Source organism: Cololabis saira, chromosome 14 (assembly GCF_033807715.1).
Source record: "Cololabis saira isolate AMF1-May2022 chromosome 14, fColSai1.1, whole genome shotgun sequence".
In the NCBI taxonomy this organism is placed as follows: Eukaryota; Metazoa; Chordata; class Actinopteri; order Beloniformes; family Belonidae; genus Cololabis; species Cololabis saira.
Window position 1 is genome coordinate 17,719,188 of NC_084600.1, and position 24,105 is coordinate 17,743,292.

At 39.5% G+C, this 24,105-nt stretch overlaps 1 protein-coding gene across 1 annotated transcript in view; it reads left to right on the forward strand.

Moving 5' to 3' along the window:
- Nucleotides 1-1,600: 1,600 nt before the first annotated feature.
- Nucleotides 1,601-24,105, forward strand: part of LOC133459751 (roundabout homolog 1-like) — a 113,596-nt gene continuing 91,091 nt past the window's right edge. The window contains exon 1 of the mRNA XM_061740020.1: nucleotides 1,601-2,035. Within this exon, the coding sequence (XP_061596004.1) occupies nucleotides 1,978-2,035 (58 nt within the window). The 5' untranslated portion in view covers nucleotides 1,601-1,977. The remainder of the gene's footprint in view (nucleotides 2,036-24,105) is intronic.

Here is a 24,105-nt window from a genome sequence, read left to right on the forward strand (position 1 = left end):
GCAAAGAATGAAAATGGGTGAAACAGCAATAAATGTGGCACAACTACTCAAATTTATATGTGCAATTGTGTTCCTGGAAACATGATGAACATGGTATAGACACAGGGAAATAAGGAAGGCAGAAACGCAGAGGAGAGTGGAAGGTGTTTTGGAAGGAAATGAAAAGAAAAGGAGTTCATGTTTTGCAAAGGTAGATGTGTTTATTACCAGCTGTAAGGATTTGGCTTGCAGAGCTGACTGAATTGAAACCCACAAAGAGCAATTAAAGGATTTCAGACTACAGGGCAGTGAGGGTTGAAAGGATAAACTTTCTTCAAATCTCTAAAAATGACTTTAAGACTGAGAAGACTTAATTATTCCTCATGCATGCAAGCTTGAATTGTTGAAATTGTGCAAATGAATAATTCTTGTTTCTTTCATCCTTATACGATTTTGGGCTGGTTATATTAAAATACTTTAAAACACATGCCTTTTCTTTCAAATGTGATTTTGTATGATTTTTTCTGAAGACTAAAGTATTTAGGATACATTATGAGGAAAAATCCGTGTCGCCAGCCCGTGATGCCGCCCTGCAGCCAGCAGAGGGCGCGCCGACCTCCTCAGACAAAAGACACGGCTGAGATTCAGCACATTAGAGATGCACCGCAAGAACTCTTCATAGAACTTTATAGAATGAAACTTTATCCGTTTAAAACTGATCAAAAGAAAAAAGTTTGTGGAGCTGCTTAACTGCTACAGTCTAACCGTGACATTAGGACAGCCCATTTCCAGTGGACTCACATTTCATCCTCATTTGCCATGGTCGCTTAACGGGTCAGAGGGTGAAATCCTCATCGATTTGTCTTTGACTGCAGAAGCGCCGGGTGCCGATGCTCCATGCGGATGGAGGCGCATTTTTCTGGCTCATTAAGATCACTGTATTTTTGTGTGATACCTGAGCTTGTCACTTTTGGTTCTAATAAAGACGCAGCGCACGTCCCCTCTTCACAGCGGTGGAATGGCTGAATAAATCATTCATCAAGGTCACGTTAAGCTCACTTTCAAAAGTAGACACTTTAAAATATTAAGTAGGCTAAGTTTTAGTCGGAGAATCTGCATTTCATAAGGCTCTCTGCTTGAAAAGGCCTTTTTGATAATGTTGAACGCCGAAAACAAAGCTTTAATTGGTGCGTAATTCATATTCTGCAGCAGTTTCCTGAATTTCATTATACTAAAGGTAGCTTGGCTCACAAGTTGATGTCGTGGCACTTTGCCATGCAGGGATATTTAACCCATGAATAATCCATAGCTGGGTATTTTAATGTATTTTTTTATATTTATTGATCGTATTCAGCCTCATATTCATAAAATAAGAGTTTCAAAGCCTTATTGTGGAGCCATTCGCTCTGTTATGCGGTTAAATGGTGCCTGACCCGCAGGAATCTCCTCAGCACAACAGAAAAAAAGAGAAACCTCCGCCTGGGAAGGCAAACCGACGCAGCTCTGCGCGCAGAGACGCGCGGCGCCTCATCCAACCAGCGCAGCTCCACAAACCGGCGCACCGCTGCAAGTTTAAACCCTTAAAGTGACTGCAGCTGGACTCTGCCCCTTCCTTTTCTCTTCTCGCTCTCTGCTCAAGTGGAATACATCCCGATCACCGATGAATTCCGTGAAGTTATTATCAGCTTTGGAAAAAAGAGGAGCTCGGCAGCGGGAGCGAACAGCATCCATGTGACCAAAAATGGGAGAATGACTTTAACCCACAAAGATGTCTCCGAGTGATTTGAACTTTGATTCAAACATCCCAGACCTCTCCGAGTCCGAGGAGCAGCTGTGACCAGATTTATCTTTACATTTGTAGAGTTCAAGAACTCTTTTCCACCCACAGATACCCGCCACCGGCTCTGCCTTCAGCCCAAGTTGCAGACTTATTTTAGATGTAAAAAGACAAACTGCCAACACAGACTGGATTAAAACAGTTTCCAGCTGCTCTTAGAGATGTCGGTCTGTTACACAGGAGTTCTCCTTCTACTGGCTTTGCTCCCGGTTTGTTCAGGTGAGTCGCTTCTTCCACATTTATACATTTTAGCCATGTTTAAGGCAGTATCCACATTTCAGCTATGGGTGACTGTACTTCACCTGCAGAATGCAAGCTGCATTAAAAACATGATGGGTGTGAGGTGGGATGGTGTGTTTTCTGAGTCTGGGTGAACACCCTTTCCTCGGTGCCGTGATGCTTCCTGCAGAGGTGCCGAGAGTCAGAGCAGAGTTTATACCCGGTAATTAAAGTCTCGGTGTCCAAAAGCAGTTCCCAGCACAACTTTTAAAAATCAATTAACTGGCTGGCAAAGGAGAATAAAAGAAAACATGGAAACCTCAGTTTTATGTAGAAACATTTTAGTGATAGAGTTGAATGGCTCGATTAGTTGTGGGAGGAGTCTGATGGAGCGGTTCTTAGCGCACCTAAAAAAAAAAAAAAAGCAATTAACTGTCTGGTTAAGGAGAAACCCCCCCCAGAAACCTTGGTTTTATGTAGAAATATTTGAATGATAAAGTTCAATGAATAAATCAGTTGCAGGAGGAGTCTGTTGGACATAGCTGATTATCTTATATATGAGAATACGGTAACTGCCTATCATAGTACAAGTATGATGATGTATAAAAAATAAAATATACAACTAGAAAAAATAAGCGGCCCTTTAAGCCTACACAGTGATTTAGTGTGTTGAATTTAATTACCTTTGGCACCAATAAGTAATTGTTTTCTGTATGATTGGAATTTTGAATTTGAATTGAATCCCCTCTTCACAATGTTGCTTCAGCTTATTGGGGCTTGATAACATTTCTTTCTGAAAAACTTTCTAAAACTCCCTCTACAGCATTTCAGTGTAGTTGTGCTCTGGGCTTTGGCTCGGGCGTTACAACTCATTGTTTATTTTCCCTTTCTGTCATGCTCATGTACAGTATAGCCTATTTGCTGGTGTATTTGCGATCTTGGTCCTGTTGCATGCAGTATCAGCCAAGATTTAGCCATCAATCACATGGACTCACATTTGAAGCTGGGATACTTTGGGAAACAGAGAAGGTCATGGTTGACTCAGTTGACCCAGTGACCACAGGGGGCCCGGATCAAGTGGTGCAAAACAAGCCCAAATCATTATCTCTCCACCACCATGCTGGGAAGTTGGCATTACGGTTTTGTGATGTTCTGTTTGGTTTGTGCCAACAATGGTGTACAGATACCTCCATTATTTACTTTAACAAGAGTCACATGAAGCTGACTTCTTACAAGAATCCCACATATTAAAAATGTTTACAGATTTTTCTTAGTTACTATTTTTGGTTTCATTGAACTTCATTTAAACACATTGTACATTCTAAGCTTACCATATTTTTTTTAGGATATCCCGAAGGTTAAATAGATGGGATGGGTACCATGATCATTTTTGTGACCTTGAGAAGAAACACATTAGTTTTTCAGCGTTTGGCAGTTGACAGAATTTCCTGAAGTTATCATGAAATGTCAGTGACAGGCTTTGGACACAGTACAGCAGAGAAACCAGTACAAAAGCCCAGTTTTCACTTGTGTCTTCACAGCTTTGATAGTAGCAGCTGGTTTTAAGGGGGTGAAGTTAGACGCTCAACTCCAGCCAATCTGTTTCTTAAGTGGGGTATTCCTTCCTGTTATGAAAGTGGTGCTCATACTTTGTATGACCCACTTCTGAGGTACTCCAGATGCTGCATGATGTGAAGTTGGGTGGAGTTAACCTTTTATCCCCAAGGTTATAAAAGCACACTTTGCATTAAGGTAATTACACGATGGTTTGTGCAATCAGAACAACTCCAATGCTTTCGGAAAGCTGAAAAGATGCGCTCCACAGCGCATTGATTATTATGGTAATTTCACTCAGGCTGTTGCAGGAAGCTGGTGAATCAGCCACTCTGTGCCCTGCACCACACATACAGGCTTCAGTGTTAAAAGTCAAACACGGAGGATTTTACTCAGATCTGGGTCTGTGATGTCACAGAACCTCCCAGAGCTAGACGGCTCACTATGAAAAACTGTCAGGTGTTGAGGTTGTGTTATGTGTGGGTTTGTGAGTTGGCAGTAACTTTGAATGGTGAAATAAATGGTTGCAAACACACACAAAATATGTTTATTCATAGTATGTCTACTTTGAAGTGAACCTGAAGGAATTATGAAACATTGTAGTCAAACTGATCAAATGTCTTTATTTTAACTTTCCGTTGTTATATGTACTTAATCACATACATTTGTATCCTCAAAGACCTCCAGCCTAAAGGCCGTTGTGTCATGTGATAAACAGAAACCTCGAAACTCTTCTCATTTGAGAGTTTAATTTCAACGCGAAATGAAGCAGTGGTAATTGGAAGATACGTAATAATCCAAAAACTAATCATTAAAAACTTGGGTTAAGTTTTTTTTTATCCCGTATTCATCTTGGAGATTTTCATCATGAATCTGTTGAGTGATCTCTCTTTAGTGCGTCTTGCTTCGACATTCTACGGGATTTGTTTTATGGTCTGAAGATATTGCAAAATGTAAGAATGGAGCAGTTTTTCATTCTTATTTAAGACGCTTTTTATACAGTTAGATTTTAGTGGTATTTAGAGAATAAAAATAAGTATATTTATTAATTTAATTGTTCTCTGTATAGAGAAGTGTAACAAAGCCAGGAGCTGGAAAACTGGAGTGGGTACTAATGATGCAGCACTCGAGTTTAATGCACTATAATGGAATTATCTTAAGTGGCATCACAGATCTTCCTTTTTCCAGAGTATTCTTGACTGTTGATGTTGTCAAAGGGTGAACAACCACTTCTCTTGTCTTCTGTGGTCTTCTGAACTTTTGAAGCTTTTGATATTACCAGTGCTTTCTTTCTTTTTAATAACGTACCAAATAGCAGATCCAGCCACAGCTGACATTTTGTTCTTATAATTTTATTGGGTTTTTTTTCTCAGCCTAATGGCATTGTCCTCCACTTGCATTGAGATCTTCCTAGACTACATATTGACAGCTCCAGTCAAACAGCTGCCAAATGCCAGCTCAATATACCTAATATCAACTCCAGACATTTTACCTGCTTCATTTGTCTTGAAGTCACAAGGGAATGGACCATTTAATCAATGCTCCGAGTACCGAGAGGGCCAGAAAGTTGACTACTTTGAATTCCGTAGTTGTCGAATTGTGCTATACAAATACACTTGCTTACTTTGTTTAAAATGGTTGTAAATGGTCAATTTAGCCAAATGGTAAATGCCCTGAAAGTCTGCATGTTGATCACCATTTGATCATTATATTTCGCATCCATTGTGGTGGTTTATGGGGGGGGGAAATAATAATAACAAACAAACAGAAAAACAAAAAGGATATCTCTTTAAAATGTCCAAGATGTAAAAGAATCGATGGAACATTTGTACATATGTTTTGGGAATGTGATCTTTTAATAACTTTCTGGAAATCAATTAATTCCTTCACACAATCAGTATTAGAAATTAATTTTGAGTTAAGCTCCAATTTGTATTTATTAAATGACACACTGGATCTTCAGTTAGACCGGGAAAAAAGCAGGATATTAATTATGATCACATACTTCGTTAAGAAATGCATACTTTTACTTTGGAAAGATGATTCCCCTCCAACTTTCAAGTTTTTTTTGGATCAAATTTCAGTTTTTTACCATTGGAAAAATTAACTTTAGAAAAATACAACCGTGCTCATATTTTTCAAGAATTTTGGTTCCCATTATTCTGAAAACTGGATAATTTTTCCAAAGGGGACTAATGAGTATCTTTATTTTCGAACTTGTGCCTTATATGTATGTATGTTTGTATGTATGTATGGATAAATATATAGTTTGATATCGCTGTTGCTGCCATTATATATTTTTTTATTTATTTATTAATTTATTTTTTTAATATTTATTTAATTTTGTTCTCCCTTAATGTATGTTTTTTTTTTTCCCTAGGGTAATTATGGGGAGGGTAGGAATGTGGGTATAATAGAAAGAAAAACAAAAAAGAAAAACCAACCTCTGTCAGTGTCCAAATACTCATGGACTTAACTGTACACATCAGATAAAATTCCATTAAATAGGCATAGGAAATCATCATACTCATAGTTCTAGCTAAGATAATAACTAATCATAATTATATTAACACTGAGTAATCCAGGTATTTTAAGGGTTACTATTATTTTACCTTTTATTCCTTCTGTTGTCAGTTCAGAATGTACAAAGGGGCTCAGAGACCAGCAGAACGTGGCCTGATTCCATCACGTTGGTGCTCAGCAACCCGACATGAAACATTTGAACTGAGACATCTGACTTGTACAGAGGTCAGGGTTCACATGTACTAGCTCATGTTGTTTTGGTGACCAACATTCATGGCCCCAAAACATTGGGCAGCACTTGCTGCTGCAGAATGTCAGAGGTTTTAAGTAATGATGGCTTGATTGGGAGAAGCTGCCCTGTTGTGTCAAACTCTAAGCTAACAAGACTCCTGTGGTCTGTGTGAGGCTGACAGGGATGAGCTGGCTCCTACTACTAATGAGGACTTTACTGACAGGATGTCTTTGTACACCAGTTCCTTTTATTGTTGGTCGAAAATGTCAAAATTCCTTCTGTTGTCCCATGGAGAGAGTTCTGTTAATACATCTCCAGTTACCCACTTGTTTGCAGAGCATCACTGTGATTGCTGATTATTCTGAACATGTGGGATTCTCAGCATTTAGACTGCTCTGTATTTAGAGAAATGGGCTCTGGGTGTGTAATTGTGCAGGCAATCTCAGATGAAAATCTTGAATAATAACCAAACAAACAAACAAACATTAGAACACATACATTTGCATACATTAGAACACAAAGTTGATCATATTTTCTCACGTTCTTCATTTCATTTGTTAATATACATTCACTTTTGCATTTCAGGCCTGCAAGATATTCCAGAGAAAAATGGTTTGGGGCCAATTTAGCAGTAATAGGAAGGTGAGAGGGAAGAAAAAACGCATTAATTCAAATAGGCTTTCTCAACAGGGAATTGATTGAGTGTTTTTGTAGAAAAGCAGCATTCATTAGAAGTTGAGTCTTACAGGAACAGATGTCCGCCACTTGGCCAACAAATGTGTGAGAAAATGATTGAAATGTTCAAAAACAGAGTTTTATAACCTGAAGGGCGTTTCATAATTGTCCTTCTTACAAGGCATAATGTCATAAAACCATCCAGGAGCTCTGGAGGAATTTTAGTTCCCTGTGATCTAACATCCATCAAATGTCACTGTAGGGAGAACTGTTATTCATCACCTGCTGATAGAACCACATAGACGTGGATTACTGTTGGACACCTGTGTCAACCACTACAACGGAACTACTCACAAATGTAGCAAATCTAAAACTTTACAGAAAAAAAACTACTTATAACTTATAACATACTTATATGCTTATAATATGGAGGCAGTGTCAACATCTCTGGGCTCGGAGGCATCTGGGATGGACCATCACACAGGGGAAATGTGCACTGAGGTTAGATGAAACAATATTCATGATCTATTTTTGAGAAGAAATGGGCAACGTGTACTCCAGACCAAAGATGAAAAGGACTAAGCTATCAGGTCATCATGTTGCTTATCTTACGTTGCGTAGCTTACGTTGCGTAGCTTACGTTGCGTAGCTTACGTTGCGTAGCAGTCAACAGTAAACATGGCGCCAAACCGATACAAACGCTCGGAAGTCTGGTTACATTTCAGTAAAAAAGATGACAACAGGGCATCTTGCAATACTTGCCAACTGGATATTTCGTCAAAGGAAGGAAATACTACCAACATGAAAATACATTTGTGCACACAGCATGCAACCCTCACCCTTTTTCCAAATGAGAATCAAGGGTATTGATAAAGAACCTAATCGTGAAGCAGAATTGAAAATGGAATTGGAATCGTACAAATCTTATCAATTCCCATCCCTACTGTCCAGGGGCCTCATTTATAAAGCTTGCTTGCGCACAAAACAGGGCTTGAAAGATGCGGAAGCCACCTTCTCCGCAAAGGTTGGGATTTAAAAAGAAAAAACTAACCGAAAAATCTGCGTATATATCTATGCCAACCCTGACCCTCCCGTAGGAACATACTTAAGATATGGGGAACTGGCGACGCAGGCGGTGAGATGGTGAAATGAAGCCAGATTCATGTCATACTCTTAATAATGTCATCACATATCAGACTTATAATATAATAGCGCTGATCGTGTCCCTCTGTGTTTGAAGCTCAGCGTCAGTCAGGACTCTGGTGCTGGTACTGCAGCCGCAGTGCCAGGACACGCCGGGAACCTCCTTGTCACCCACCGCTCCAACTGTAGAGTGACTGAGGACAGAACAAATGAGTGCCGGGCCACTCTACGGAGCCCCTAAAGGGACTCAGATTTTTTTTTATATATATAATGAGACGACGCAGAGCCTACGCCGTAGGCTCTGCGTCGTTTTAACGCGGAACCATAAATCAGCCTTGAGCAGCACTGAGGGGAGAGGGGAGGGGAGGAGGGGGAGCGGGGCTCCCGTCCCGTCTTCGCATCGCCTTCGCACAGGGTGTCTTGATGATTTGCAATTACAGGCTGAGCCTACCGTTAGTTTTTAAACTGTAAAAAGTGGGGGGGGACAAAAAAATGATTTTGAAAAGTGGGGGGGGACATGTCCCCCCTATCCCCAGTGGAAATTGCGCCGTTGCACTCACGGCGTTTAGCGCAGCAATGGCGTGCTGCCACTCACTCGCTTTATTTTATACTATTTATATAGTTTTTCTACTTTTACTGTGACCACCAAATAATGTCCTTTTCCTGGCCTCCACCTCATCCACAACATCTCGATCTCAGTCTCCGTGAAATTTATTCACACGGTTGCCTGGCTGGACACGTCTCATTCATCCTGACGTGCAGCAGAAACAAACAGGCTGCAGGAAGCCGCTGCGCATGCTCAGCAGGCTCATTCATATGCAAATACTACTTTGCATTGCCCATTTATGGTATGAAGTGGGCGTGTAGAGGGCGGGATATGAGGCGAATTCACCTGCGCAACCTTCCAGCTGGACTGTGATTTATAAAGCGAACATTGCGTGCAAGTGTGCGTGCACACAGTTTTATAAATCCAGATTTTTTTTTGCGCCCGCCATTTTCGGCTTTTGGGTTTACGTGCACTTTTAGTATGAATCCTACACACTCTTTTATAAATGAGGCCCCAGACCAGTTTCTGATTTGGGGTTGTATCAGGAAGAGTTTTGTCAAGCAGACATGCCAAAGCCTAGATGATGCTTTAATTGCCATTCAAGGCATCCATGAAGTCAAACTGTATAGAAGCGAATGTTTTCTGCCAACAGTGTTTGATCCTGAGAACTTGCTCCTCCAGAAACAGCTGAAGCAGTGAAACTAAGCGCGGTCTCTTCCCCTCAAACCTCTGCAGAATTGTTTGGTTTTGCATGAATGTGCATGAATGCATATATTGTGGCGTTATCCCAAGTTTTTTCTTTAATGAGAGTTTTTAGATTGTCTGCTGAAAGCTGCGATTCATGATTGCTTCCCTTGTTTATTCACTGGTATCCCTGGGAGTCGTGAGTGTGGTTGCTAACCAACGGAGAATTAAGAGCTTTGACAAGTGCCTGTGGGCCTGGAGGTCACAGGTCATCACGTCTTTACAGAGACATGGACACACATGAGCAGGCACACTCACTCATATGGAGCATAAGCCACATGTACACACACAAGCCTTATTTTGAGGTGGCTGTGCCACTGTCTGCCTGCTCCAGAGCAGCGGGCGTCCTCCCTGTAGGACGCCCATCACATCTTCATTACATCCATCAACCCTTCGGAGTCATTTCAGTAAAGAAGCATCACAGCTGAGTTCATTTGTCCACATTTCACTTGTTTAGACTCAACGACCCAGAGCTGCCGTTCACAGAAAAATGTCAAGACGGTCCTCAATAGTGAAGCAACAGCTGTTGTTCTTTGCTCAGAAATTCTGGTGGTTTTGTGGTCTCCTCTGGGTTGTTTGTACTTCTTTTTGCCTTAGTTTCCTGTTCTGAGGTCAATGTCCAGCTTAGTCTGTTTGCTGAGACACTAGGGATAATTACTTCTGTAAATAAATCTGCTCACCGCAGTCTTGAGGTTTTCATAAGAGACAGTGATATTCTGTGCTTGAAGAATGTGATTAATATGGAAATGCATCTTGTATAATTCTTTAACGTCTGGACAGGACGGGATGATATTTTAAAGAGAAACCACAATGCTGAAACCAGATGTTGCAACGCTTGAACTTATCTATCTGTGCTAGCGAAATCCTGCAGGATTTGGGTTTTCGAGTATTTAGTGAACAGAGAAAACTGCTGTAAAGGTCGCAGCGAGATGACCGCACAGATGCATCTTGAGATGACCTTTTTCCGTCACCACCTCTCCAGTCAGGCAGTTCATGATCAATTACATCAATATGCATTTTGATAGATCTTGCACGGTCCTTTCGCATTTGTGCTCAGTGGTGTGTGGCAAATGGATGTGCTCTCACACATATCAATCAGACCAGCTCTGACTGTTTAACTTGAGATTAGCTAAAATAACAACAAAGGATGCCGGCGTGTTGTGAGAGAACACATCAGTAGTGCGCATTATCCCTTTGCCATTCCCTCAGTCCTTCTCATCTTTCTCCTTCATTTGTCTCCTGTCATTACCAGCAGGGTTCAAAGCGCTCCGTGTGAAGACGGCTGCAAAAAGACTGCTGTCTCCCAGCAGAGCATCCCTCACACTAGAAAAACCAGCATAAATTGCTTTAATTAGACCTTCTATTATTAGAAAACATTTGAAATCCTATGCTGTTTGATGGAATTCAAAGATTCACCTGTAATAAGGCAAGAGTGCTTGTGTGGTAAAGTAAGTCGTAATGCTACCTTAAAACTTCCTGTGCAAACCTTCAAAACGCTTGTCTTGTCTTGACAGTCTCTCCTTGATAAATAAAACTAATTTAACTAAGTTTATTACAAATGAAAGGGAGAAGGCATGAACATTTTGGAAAAAGAAAACGTGACTCAGAAGAGCATTTGAGAGAAGCTTCATTTGATGTTGGATATCTTCAGGTGCCGGCATGAAAACACATGCCTTGGACGGCGTCTTGAGTCAACAGAGCCAGGACGCTTATTGCTAATGCTACATGAGCGCCTGTTAATGGTTTTATGCCACTTACTTGAAATTCAGCGATAGTAGTGAACATCTACTGTAAGTGCATCTGTTCTCTTGCCTCGTCATCATAATATTGAGGATGAAGTAGGTCGATTTCAAGGCTAGTGTGAGCCCTGTGGCTTTCGTGGGGCGTATAGCATTAGCTTGCAGAGTTTGACATTGGAATGCAATCTCTTAACGTGTCTTCAGCATTTGGACAGTAAGTAAGACGGTAAATAATGCCTTTCTCCATGGCTTTATTTATCGATTTAATTTGCTGATTCTTTTCGTCGGACAAGAATATTTAAGTTTTTTAAATACCTAACAAGTTTCAGCGATTATTTCCGCCTTCAACAGAGTCACAAGACGGTGTCATAAAGGAGATCTGTTATGCCTTTTTTTTTTTTTTTTTTGCAAAAGTTGACACAATGTGCTGAGATCTGTATAATGTGACATCCTTTGGTCAAAGTTCCAAACAGAAGCAGTAGGACAACAGCTCCCTAGCATGTTTTTACCACACTGTTCATAGCAGTCTGGTTAAAGGGGATGGAGTCACCCACTGGGGTTGAGTGGGGTGTGGATTTTTTTTAAATGGCTGTTGCAACGTTGCACAACCCCACATGTGAAGGATAGGAGATGCAGAATGACATGAGCTTGAGTGTGGAAAATGATGGATAAATGGACTCAAATCAGTATCTGTGATGTCACAGTACCTTGCAAATCTGAGCAGCACACCAAACAGTGGCGTCATTTCAGTCAAAACTAAGGTATGGTTACGAGTCAGAGAACTTAACACAGTATCAACATGCCCAGCAAATACTCATCACAGAAGTCTGCTATGTAGCTTATCTGTGTGGTCAAGAAAATTTGAACGTTTTCAAATACAGTCTCACTCACATCCTGCTAACTAGAAACACTACACTTTAACAATGTGTTGATTACGCAATACACATCCGTTTTCAGCACCATGGAAAATAAGCGTCAGCCTTAGAGAGCAGAAATCTTGTATCTGACAAACGCAATTTAACTCATTCTGTTCACTTCATTCACTATGTCTGTGCAACAATATCACGTGGACATCCCAGTTTAACTCAAAACAGTTAATGTCCAAATGCAAAAAGGAGAGAGAGGGAGCAGAAGAGAGAAAGAGAGAGTAAAAAAAGTCAAATATTTCCCTTAAACAGATTTATAAGAGGGTAGGGTGATTTGATATCTTACCTTAAGATGAACTTGCATAATTAATCCATCAGTGGCTAACAGCCTCGTTAAAAGCCTGACTGGGGCAACATTGGACCCATCACTTGCCTTCTTTTTATGAAAAAAAATTGCGGGGTTGCCTGCTTTCTTTTCATTTTTGTAAGTTAGTGACACTGCAGAGCGCGCTAAAAACGAGATTGACCTAGCGATCACTTTCGTCAGGGACGCTGGGACACACTGTATCACATTTCAAGATATGAGGGGGAGGATACAAGTTATTTTATATGTATATGTATAAATAATAGAATAATCAAAACAAATAGACACAGAGTAATTCCATAAATGTTTTAAAAAAAACAAACATTTACAATCTCCCCTGAAGCCAAGGTGTGGCGGCTGCCATACCTTGCCATACCCAATTGACGTCCCTGACACAGAAGGACGTATTTTCAGATTTAGGCTCCTCAAAATTCAGAAACAGGGTTGCCTTTTGTCTGATGTTTTGATTGAGTCATCATTTCAGGCGGACTAATTCTCTCAACTGCAGAAAAAGTGATTTTTCTTATTCTCCACGTCAGGAAATCCTGCATCTGCAGATCACTGGTATAATTTGGTTTCTGTTGTAATCATTTTTCTGTTTATTATTTATACTAATACTTTTGCTTCAGCCATTCTTGAACATCCTTATTTTCTTTAAGGAATAACAATTATATATCTTATCAGACGTTTGATGTTTTCTATTTTATTCAAAATTCCAAACTCCATTGTTGACCAGCGAGCTGCAGGGTTGTATTTAACTTGAGAGATATGTTAGTTCAATTTAATATAAATCTAGGGCTTATTGTTGTATAATCATCACCTTCCAGAGTGCATGATCCTCGTTGCTGGAAGAGGAATTTTTCCCTAGAAAGCAGTTCTTTTATGAGAAAACTGATTCCCAGATTTCACTGAAGAGCAGATGTGTGATGAAAAGCAAATAAGTTACAAAGCCTGCTGAAACGTTCCAACAATTTGAGTGTTTGTCAGACATGATTAACTGTTACTTTATGAATTAAGGAGCTTTTTCTAATATTTTAACAAAATCATATGAATTTTCGCTACATTTGTCAGCTCAGCTCAGGATATCTGACTTGATTTAATCAGCCAGTTTGAACTGAAGGAACAAGACTCCATGCTAGAAACATGAGCTGCTGCAGTAGAGCACAGCTCAGCACTGTAAAGTATCATATGTTGATTTAGGGAAGTTTTGTTTTTTTCCCCTGTTGGAGGCTGCTGTTTGTTTTGGCCGCTTCACATAAACTGTTTCCTATTATTCTTCTCACTTAAATAAATTGTCCTTTCCATGCTTCACCACACTATTCTCAAAATGCAACTCATACAAAGGATTCCTGGTGTCTTTTGTCTCGCAGTCTTCCACTTTTCCAGGTCTTTGTCGCTGTGGTGGGAAATGGAGTAATTGATTTAAGTTCAGAGTCATCGTGAACACAGAGAGAATGAATGAAACTTCAGAAGTTCACTGATCTCGCCTGGTGTTCTTGTTATCTGTGATTTTCCACTGTGATTGGAGCAGCAGGTTTAGGTTTTGTCACCAAACAATAGAACCTGCAGTTGTTTCTTCACTTCAGATGCAGTATTTTGATGTGAGCATGGACAGATTTTGTTTTTTTAAGCTCATTTATTCTATTTTTCTCCATCGACTGCTGTCATTCCCCTCTTTTTACCCCTTTGTTTTTACAGGTCACTTGTATTCATACTAGTAGTCAAATGCATCCTCTCTTCAACAAGCAGAGCACCACATTCTACAATTTTCACACAATTTATGCGAGCAGACAAAGATGCTGTTTACCTCAGAAACACCTCCTGACTGTCATGGAAGCACATAGAAACTACTGAGTCCATAACTTTGAACTTAATCTACCCAGCATAGCAAACACGCTGGGCTTTATGCATGTATCTCACATCAGTGAGCAACAGCAGAGTGTGACAACATATGTGATAAGCAACACATCACAAGGAGCAAAGGAAAGCTGCTCATTGAGATAAATCCTCGCATTACTACAAATGAGCATTTTTAATCGCACTCCAAAGCTCTGCAAGAAGAGCATTTCATACAATAAGCTTTTTTTTCATAGAAAAGAGAAAAGGATTGATGCTTCAGTCTTTTATTGCTCATAGCTGCAAGCAATTCGCCAAGAACACAAAAATATATGTGCAGTGAAAATGATTGACGCAAACAGGTTAGCTGTGGAAAAAAAAAGGTCAAGATATGAAGTTTCAGAAACCAATTCTTTCCTTTGTGACTTCTTGGCTTCTCCTTCAGCTGTAGTTTATGATCAGTTGTTTTGAGCTGCACTGCTGTTATACCGACGGAAAAAAATATGTGCGAGAGTCTGAAAATATGGGTCGCTGCAGGCAGCACTCATCTGATTTATGCCTGTGGTCTTCATTCGTTAAAGAAAATAATGTAAGAATAAATAAAAGGTTTTGAAATATTGATTCAAGGCCATGCATAGATAACCAAATAAAGAAAAATGAAAGCAGTAGTCTTATGACAATAATAAGATTCCAATAGTAGCATCAGCTGTGTTTTGATAAGATTTGCATTTCATTTCCGGCTTTGAATTCTGCCAAAGTGTCAGACATCGATTCCTGCCTACTTCTTATTTTGAACTGCTGAAATAAATTATAATTCACTTTTGAAAAATAATTCGCAGGATCACCGGCAGACGGCTGTTTATGTATTGAGGAGAAATAAAAACAAAGTAAAAAAGAAAAAAAGACTCACTTTGATACTTCAGAAATTTGATGTTTCAGGTTTTGTTCGGGTGCGTGGAAGATTCTAAAAGCAGGTGCACTGAAGACTGTCAAATAGCCGTGAATCATAAGTCATCTTAGTGACTGAAATAGCCAGACTCTCACATTTTCATGGTTATGGATACATGCACTTTATGAAGCCCTCACAAAAGGACGAATCATGTAACAGATGAAAATCTTTGGAGGTCAAAGGTGTACAGTGGTGGAGTTATGCATGATTTCTAGGCTGTAAATCTTTTTTTTTCCGTCACTCTTACAACAATTTTTCATTACACTAAGGTCCAATAAGGAAAGAGAACGTGGGTAAAAAATAGTGTGTTTTTTGTGAAAAGGCAGTATTGTAGGATCCTACGTACAATTCCCTCTTGTCTGGTTCCCTCTGTAAGGCACGGGAGCAAACGCTCCCACTGATGATGGATTACTTTGAAATCAGGCGATACCTCACCAGGCAATATCTTTCCTGCATCCACACTTGGAAATAAAACAGCGTTGCGCCAAGTCCAGCGGCTTGGTGTAATCTACACTACCACCACAGGACGAGCTGTTGCTGGATGTGGAAGTTACAGGGTTGTTCGAGCTTTTAGAAGAGCAGTATAGAATACCGGATTTTTATTTTTTCACTGTATTTGTGCAGTCTTGTTAATATTTCTGAAAACTACTGAACGCACCGGTTGATTGGAATAAGCCGGTTTTACCCGGCTCTGTTCAAGATTTGACCATCGACAAAGATATCTGTAGAAATTTGAATTGTGGTTCAACAGAATCATTTTAAAAAGCCAAACTGGGCTAGACAAATTTAGTTTGTACCCTTTAAAAAGATGGAAAGCAATTTGAGTGTAGTGATTTTAAACAAAGTGTCTCCTGTAACTAACATCCCAAATGTTTTCAGCCTTCTAGTCAGTCAATCTGACTGCTAAACAGTGAAAGTTTGTCATGCACCTTTGCATTCACAGATAAGTAAGTATTAAGCACTGTATAAAAAAAAGAAGATGGTACGCTACTGTGAAACATGAAAGGAGCTCAGTCATGTTCTGAGGCTTCTTTGCTGTGTCTGCTACGGCATGTGTTGAATATGAGGAGGTACTAGGGCTGGGCGATATGGACCAAAAGTCATATCTCGATATTTTCTAGCTAAATGGCGATACTCGATATATATCTCGATATTTTTTCTGTGCCTTAATTGGGGTTTCCCCCAAAGCATTATAGCATAGCATCTCTGTTAGCTTCATTTTTTTCTGAGGCAAACCCTTAAAAAAACAGTCAGTTTTAATACAAAGCCTCGTGCCAAATGTCACACAGGTACCTTTATTAACAGAGGTCTGCACAATATCAAAATGTATAAAACAAATGAAATAAAAATAAACTGCCTGCATATATAGAATAAAAATGCTTCTTGAATAAAATAAAACAAATATCCCTTTCCTGCATAACAATTAAATTAAAATACACTGTGCAATTAATACAATGTAGACAGTAACAGGCAGACTTTTCCACTGAGGTTGACAGTTGTGCAAATAACAAAACATTTGTGCAAATCTCAAATAAAACATTCAAGTCAATTTGTCACAAAATAAGCTATATCAAAATCATTAAAAAAAAAAATGTAAAAAAAAAAAAAAAAAAAAAAAATGTAATCGATATAAACGATATTGTTTCGTACCATATCGTGTTTGAAAATATATCGATATATATTAAAATCTCGATATATCGCCCAGCCCTAGGAGGTACAATGAAATCTCAAGACTATCAAGGCTTTATGGAGCAAAATTTGCTGCCCAATGTCAAAAAAGCTTGGTCTCATAAGTCATGGGTCCTGCAACAACATGATGACCCTAAAGGGGTCACCAATCCTGGTCCTCGAGGGCCGGTGTCCTGCATGTTTTACATGTTTCACTGCTTCATTGCACCGTGATAAAAGTGACTGTGTCGTTAAGAGAATTGTGCAGACCTCAATGACAAGCTGATGACGATGATTAATTAGAATCAGGTGTGTTAAAGCAGAGAAAACTCTAAAACATGCAGGACACCGGCCCTCGAGGATCAGGATTGGTGACCCCTGCCCTAAACAGACAACTAAAAACTCCTGAGATTGGTTAAAAGCAAAACACTTTACTATTCTGAAGTGGACCTCTATACCCGCCCTGGTCTAAATCTTACCAAACACCTGTGCAAGGGAGCTGCAACTTGCAAACAAGTGGAAGCCGTAGCAACCAACAACAACATACCACCATGTGTTGTTGTCGATTATGGTCTGTATTGTTTTGATTTGTTTCTGAAGTTGTTCTTTTTTAAATTGATGGCAGACAGGAAGAATATTTTTCTTCTTCTTCCTGGTTTAATTGAATGCATTGCTGACTCCTGCAGGTTATGAAAGAACCATTGCTTCAGTCTTTGAAGGCAGAACTCATGTAAATGCTTACGTGTGTAGCGAGATCTGATCACAAGTGGTCGTTCTACACGCTTGTGGAGACACTTGGCCCAAGTGTGAGCCGATTCGCTTGGATCTGTCCACTTATGACTGGATCATTCATGGTTGTTAATACCAGGTGTAAACAGGGCCCAAATCAGTCAAACGGTTAACAAACAGGGCTGTCCATCATCAAGTAGTGACACTTTATACGGGTTGTGCATTTGAAAGGCTGTCTGTTTTTAATTCAACTGTTCGGAGCCTAAATTTCACCAAGACATTTTGTTCCCCATGCCAAACCAAAAAGTGAATGAGAATAATTACTACAAAAGAAAATACACAGTCCTTTTGAGTCTGATTGTTCAAAGGGAAACTGACAAAATAATGATCGTCTCATGTTGGATTGAATCCTGGACCTCTGGAGAAAAAATGTCCAAGTTATACAAACCACGTGCATCCAGATCCATACTCAAGAAAACTGTAATGTAACATTACACCATGTGTTTATATTGTGTTTGTCGTACATAAGAAGCGTAGGCACATGCACATGCATGCAATGGGTCATTTGTGAAGAACTCAGTCCTGAACTTCACTGTGAGTGTGACATTTAGTTCACATCTGGGTTGTCTTACCAGGGGCACAGTGAGTTTAGACCAAAAAGATACATGTAGGTCATGTATGAACATGCACATGTGACATGTAATGACACGGTGTTAAGCTATAGTACTGTGATTAATTTTTGATTGCATTATTTTAGCAGAAAATGTTTAAAACCATACTTTTATGGTTTTGCAAACATCAAAGAGAGGAAGCATGATCATCTACAGATGGTTAAATACAGCGCAGTATGCCCTCAATTTAACTGATTACACTAGTACACATCGCTAAATTACGCTTATGATGAGAAGATATGGATGCAAACTGCACTAGTGTTAGGGTTTACTTTATTTTGATAACTAATCTTCAAAGAGTTAACCTCTGACGATTTTTTTTCTTCTGTAGAATAACAAACCACCTCTGTACAAATTCAGTGTCTGTTCTTTTCATGGGAAGTTTCACTCTCATGCTCCGCCTGAGTGATAATCAATGTTCTATACAGCCACTTTGCCTTCCACTGAACATTTAATTGAGTGAAAATAAGCCTCTGAGATGGGCCGCTGGCCTTTCCAGGCAGATGTGCTCTCAGGTGTTTCTCTTGTTGCAAATACAGGAGGTAAATACCTGATTATCACCCAGCCCGGTTTTTTTCTCTCAGCGTTGTAGTGCTTTCTGGTGGATTGTCATTATATGCTAAGAGGATCCAGTATTTGACACATATATGTAGGGGTGGGCAAAAATATCGATATGGCAATATATCGCGATACTTTTCCAGCCGATTCAATATCGATATTCAAAATTTGAATATCGATTTTTTTTTTTTTTTATCCCCGATTTTTTTCCCATTATATCACCCAGTGCTCCTACCTAAGTGACAGTCCTGGGCATTGCCACTCTCTACCAACCCTGGGAGGGCCCTGCACTGAGCTCAGGTTTTATTTCACGTTTTATTTCATTTTATAATTTATTTTTTATAAAACACAATTGCCTGTCCTTAAAAAATGAAAAATAATGGACAGAGGTTTATTTATTTATGGATTTATATCTATACTGACTGATCACTGTGCCTGTCCTTGGTTTTAGTACCCATCTTTCTTGTGTTTATTATCATTTGCCACATAATTAAAGCAACCTCATACTAAATTTAATGTTAATTTCATATGATGTAAATAATATGAAAAACATATACAAATATGTTGTAACTTTAGCTTGTATAGTTATAATAAAACATTGTTTTGACTCAGTTTGTCCCATGAATTGTCACTATAATCTGATGAACGTGCAACTCGGATTTTAAGATCCATCACTATCATCTGATGTACATATATACAACTTGGATTTTAAGATGTGTAATGCATTTTTACATTTTTTGGTGAACTATGTAGAATATAATAACCGGGATATTGCATAATCGGGATATCGCAATGTGTATCGTATCGTGGCTCAAGTATCTAGATGCGTATCGTATCTTGAGGTCCTTCCCAATACCCACCCCTACATATATGGATAAGAATATATGGTGCACAGCTTGTAAGACATCTATCATGATTCCATTGAATACATTAAAATCTTAGCAAATCTTCTAAACCCAGATTTTATGCCCCAAAGAATATAAAAAAAACATATCAAATGTCAAAGTGAAACATTTGACCATTTCATGAGAAATATTAGCTCATGTTGAATTGATTGCAGGTCTCAAAAAGCTGGACACGGCCAACAAAAAGCTATAAGAGCATGTAAGACTAAAAATAAAAACTTGGCAAAACATCTTGCAACTCATTTCATTCATTGTGTGATATAAAAATAAGGTATTACAGGTATAAAAAGAGCATCCTAGAGAGGCAGAGTCTCTAAGAAGTATCTATCAGCTGAGGTTCACCGGTCTGCAAGAAACTGTGTCTATAAATGGTGCAGAAATTTCATAATAATGTTCTTAAATATGCAGTTTATCTCATAATCTTTTCATTTAGAAATCTCCGTGCACAAAGATGCCAGTGATCCATGGGCCTTCAGACAGCACCGCATTAACACCAGGCGGGATTCTGTCATGAAAATACCTGCATGGGTTCAGAAACACTTCTGGAAATCATCTTCTTATTACACAGTTTGCTGCTCCACGCAAAATGCAGGTTAATGCTATCAAATGTGAACCTAAACGCCAGCTTTTTTGTTTTGGGTCAAAGCTAATTTAAAATAAGCTGAGACAAAGTGGTAAATTGTGTTGAGGTTAGATTAATTGAAATTTGAAATTCTTTTTAGAGAGTATGGACACCTTACCCTTCAGGCGTAGGAGGAGAGAGGTGATGGACCGTTCAGCTCATTATCAGCGCTTGGATCAAAAGCCGGTGTATCTGATGGTCTGGGGGGCATCAGCGCCTTTATAGCAGCTTGCACATACGGAAAAGAAACATTCAAGCTGAAAGATGTTTACAGCTTTATGAGCGACATCTTCTCCCATTCAGATACTGTCTCTTTTAAGGAAGACTTAATCTTTCAGCAAGACAGTGCTGAACCGTGTACTGCTGCATTACAGTCCAGGTGCTGACCCGGGCTGCTTCTATAGGTCCCTAAATGAAAACATATGGTTAATCATGAAATTGCAACTACGACAAAAACCCAGGACTGTTGAGCAGCTCATATTCTGTATTAGAAAATACACTGTTGGTTTATGAGATGGACCACTCATCGCATTTCTTTTTCTCTTAATTTTACACAGTGTAGGGATGGGCGGTATGGACTAAAAAATGTATCACGATCATTTCTGGCATTTATCCCGATAACGATTAAAATGACGATAAAAAAAATACCAATTCAACTCCACCTTTTTAACTATGAATCTATCTCACTCTCAGATCCGCCATGTTTGTCATCAACTGGAATTTATCTTTCTTTCTTTCTTTCTTTCTTTCTTTCTTTCTTTCTTTCTTTCTTTCTTTCTTTCTTTCTTTCTTTCTTTCTTTCTTTCTTTCTTTCTTTCTTTCTTTCTTTCTTTCTTTCTTTCTTTCTTTCTTTCTTTCTTTCTTTCCTTCCTTCCTTCCTTCCTTCCTTCCTTCCTTCCTTCCTTCTTTTTTCCCTTCCTTCTTCCCTTCCTCTTTTCTCCCTTCCTTCCTCCTTTCCTTGTTTTCTCCCTTCCTTCTCCCCCTTCCTTCCTTCCTTCCTTCCTTCCTTCCTTCCTTCCTTCCTTCCTTCCTTCCTTCCTTCCTTCCTTCCTTCCTTCCTTCCTTCCTTCCTTCCTTCCTTCCTTCCTTCCTTCCTTCCTTCCTTCCTCCCTTCCTTCTTTTTTCCCCTTCCTTCCTTCTTTCCTCCTGCTCTCTCCTTCCTTCTTCCCTTCCTCTTTTCTCCCTTCCTTCCTTCCAAAAATCAGCTTCACACAAAAACGTCATCAACGGGAATTTATCGTTTTTACCGCAACATGACAAATTCTTATCGTGAGGAATTCTTTTGACGGTATATCATGAACGGTAAAATATCGCCCATTCCTAACACAGTGACAGAACTTTTTTGGGGACGGAGTTGTCAGTTACAGTGCAGGAACACAAGCTGAAGGATGCAACATGTTTGGCCATCCTTGTGTGCCGCAGACAGCCTGATGGATTCACTCGCCAGTAAAAATGTCCCGCTGACCTACTTGGCTCAGATGTTTATCGTGCACCAGCAATGTTCTGGTTTGAGTGTGCCCTGGGGATTTAATTGCCTGTTACCTTTCCAGTGAGCATTTAACAGATGGCAATCCAGATTGTTGTTTTTTCTACATTTTTTCATACCATATACTAAGGGACTATAAAAAATTCTTTTGAAACGAGGCATGCAGAAATAAACATAAAATGTCTTTATGAGGCAATGTAATGAAAACAAAAGGCCCAATATTCAGTCAAGAGATTAAACATAGAAAAAAGACTAAATGTGCTGCTTGAAAACACCAAATTTGGTATGAAAACACATTATTCATAAAAAAAAGGCAAAAATACAAAAAAATAAAATCAATAATGGAAACATTTGTAATTTTGCTTGAGGTAAAATCAATTCTTGAGCCTGTGGTAAACTTGTAAGTATATTCCTGCTGCTCACATGTTCACTCAGCTCATATCTTGCCCTGAACATCTGCAGTCGGGAGGTGTTATCATGTTCATGACCTTGACTCGCCTCCCAGGAGACCGCCTCACTCTCTGCTGCATTGTGTAGCTGGAAGGGCAGCAGAAAAAAGAAACGCTGATTTACAGTACTGGAGACGGAGCTATTCATAATCTGGCTGTGATTACAACCGCACGTGCATATGCAATTTATAATCAAAAATGCAAGACAGGGTGCGGTTGCAGACACCTTGTCCTGGCCACACACAGGCAAAGGAAACCCCACTCACATTCCTTCCTCCACGTTCTTGGGTGAATGACAGTCTTCAACTGTTCCACTTAATTGTAGTTTATACAGGCTGAGAGAGAATGTCTGGCATTTATGGGTTCTTCACGTTTTACTTTACAGATGAACGAGTGAGTGCGTTTATGTTTGGAATATGTGCCAACAGGAAACGAGCAGCAGAGGGTTAGTTTACCTTTGCATAAAGATTGGAAACACAGGGAAACAGTAAGTCATGTCTCAGCTTCAGTCTCACTGAAATCAGTGGAATTGTAAAGAGACATTACGTAATGATTTATGTCTTTTTTTTCTTCTTTTTCTATGTGCTTGCTGACACTAGATTAATGTAAGTGATTTGTGTGTACTTGTTTTTGGCAAACCCTCGTGAAACTAATGTAAAAGCCCATGTCTGGAGGCTCCAGGGAGTAGTGGGTCTGCAGTCTCATTTTTGTGGTTTAGCATTTAATAGAACTCAGGTATTTATTATCAACTCACTTGGTAAAGTTTCAGAAGGTGCTGAACCAATCGCTGTGAGGCGGGGGCTGGCTTTATGCAATGACTCATACAGGACGGTTCAAGTTCTGCTATTCAGAGCATCCAGGACGGCTGCAGAATTGCTTCTTACGACTTAGATCACCAAGTTTTTGAAGGGCCGACACCAATCACTCTCCGCTGTTTCTTCTCCACCACAAACATTTTGGATGTTGAATCGAAGCTTGATACAGATTAATCAAAAGTTTGAGTCTTTGACGGGTGACAATCATAGGGGTTTTGTAATGTTCCTTGTTTCTGTGATTTAGCTTGGCCCCGTCTTTGAAACGTTCATGTTTTCTGTTTTACTTTCAGTTTCTCATCATAATGTTTACTTGCAGCTGCATTCTGATATTTGGAAACCAGGTCCCAGTTTGCTGATTGCGTCGCACCTGTTTTTTCCTTTGTGCCTCTGGTTTAATTGTTCAACGCCAAATTCTTGCCATTCATTTCAGCTGAGTACTAGTTTCTTTGCTGCTGTGCCAGACATTTGGATTCAGGTTTTTATCTACTTTTGGATTCTCTGCCTATGCGGAGCCTTTGTGTTTTTCACTAAGCTTAATTAAAGTCTTTTGTTTTATATAAATTGCCAGCCTTTTCATGTGTGGATTTGGGTCTTCCCCTGCACACATCCTGGCAGGATGAGGATTTGTGTTACATCTTGCTGACATTCCTGTATAATCACATGCATGACCTTTAAATGAAGCCTGAAGTGCAAAATAACATATGTATATATATTTCTTTCCAAATCTGACTTATAATTAAAAATCAGTCTCAGTTGTATGTCGTTCACTTAGTTCCAGTGATTTTTGTTCTCTTTTCTCGCACTCTTTGATTCTGTGGTCACTATGTGTAACTTGTTATTGCTTTCGGCTCTAAACCTATCTTGCTGTCTGCTGTGGATCGCTGTTTGTTCAAATGTGGTTTAAATTGACTGCAGTGAACTTACAAGCTTCAGGACATTTCTGTCTGCCATTAAAAGTGTGGACAACTTAACTCATGTGTCCCAAAAAAAAAGAA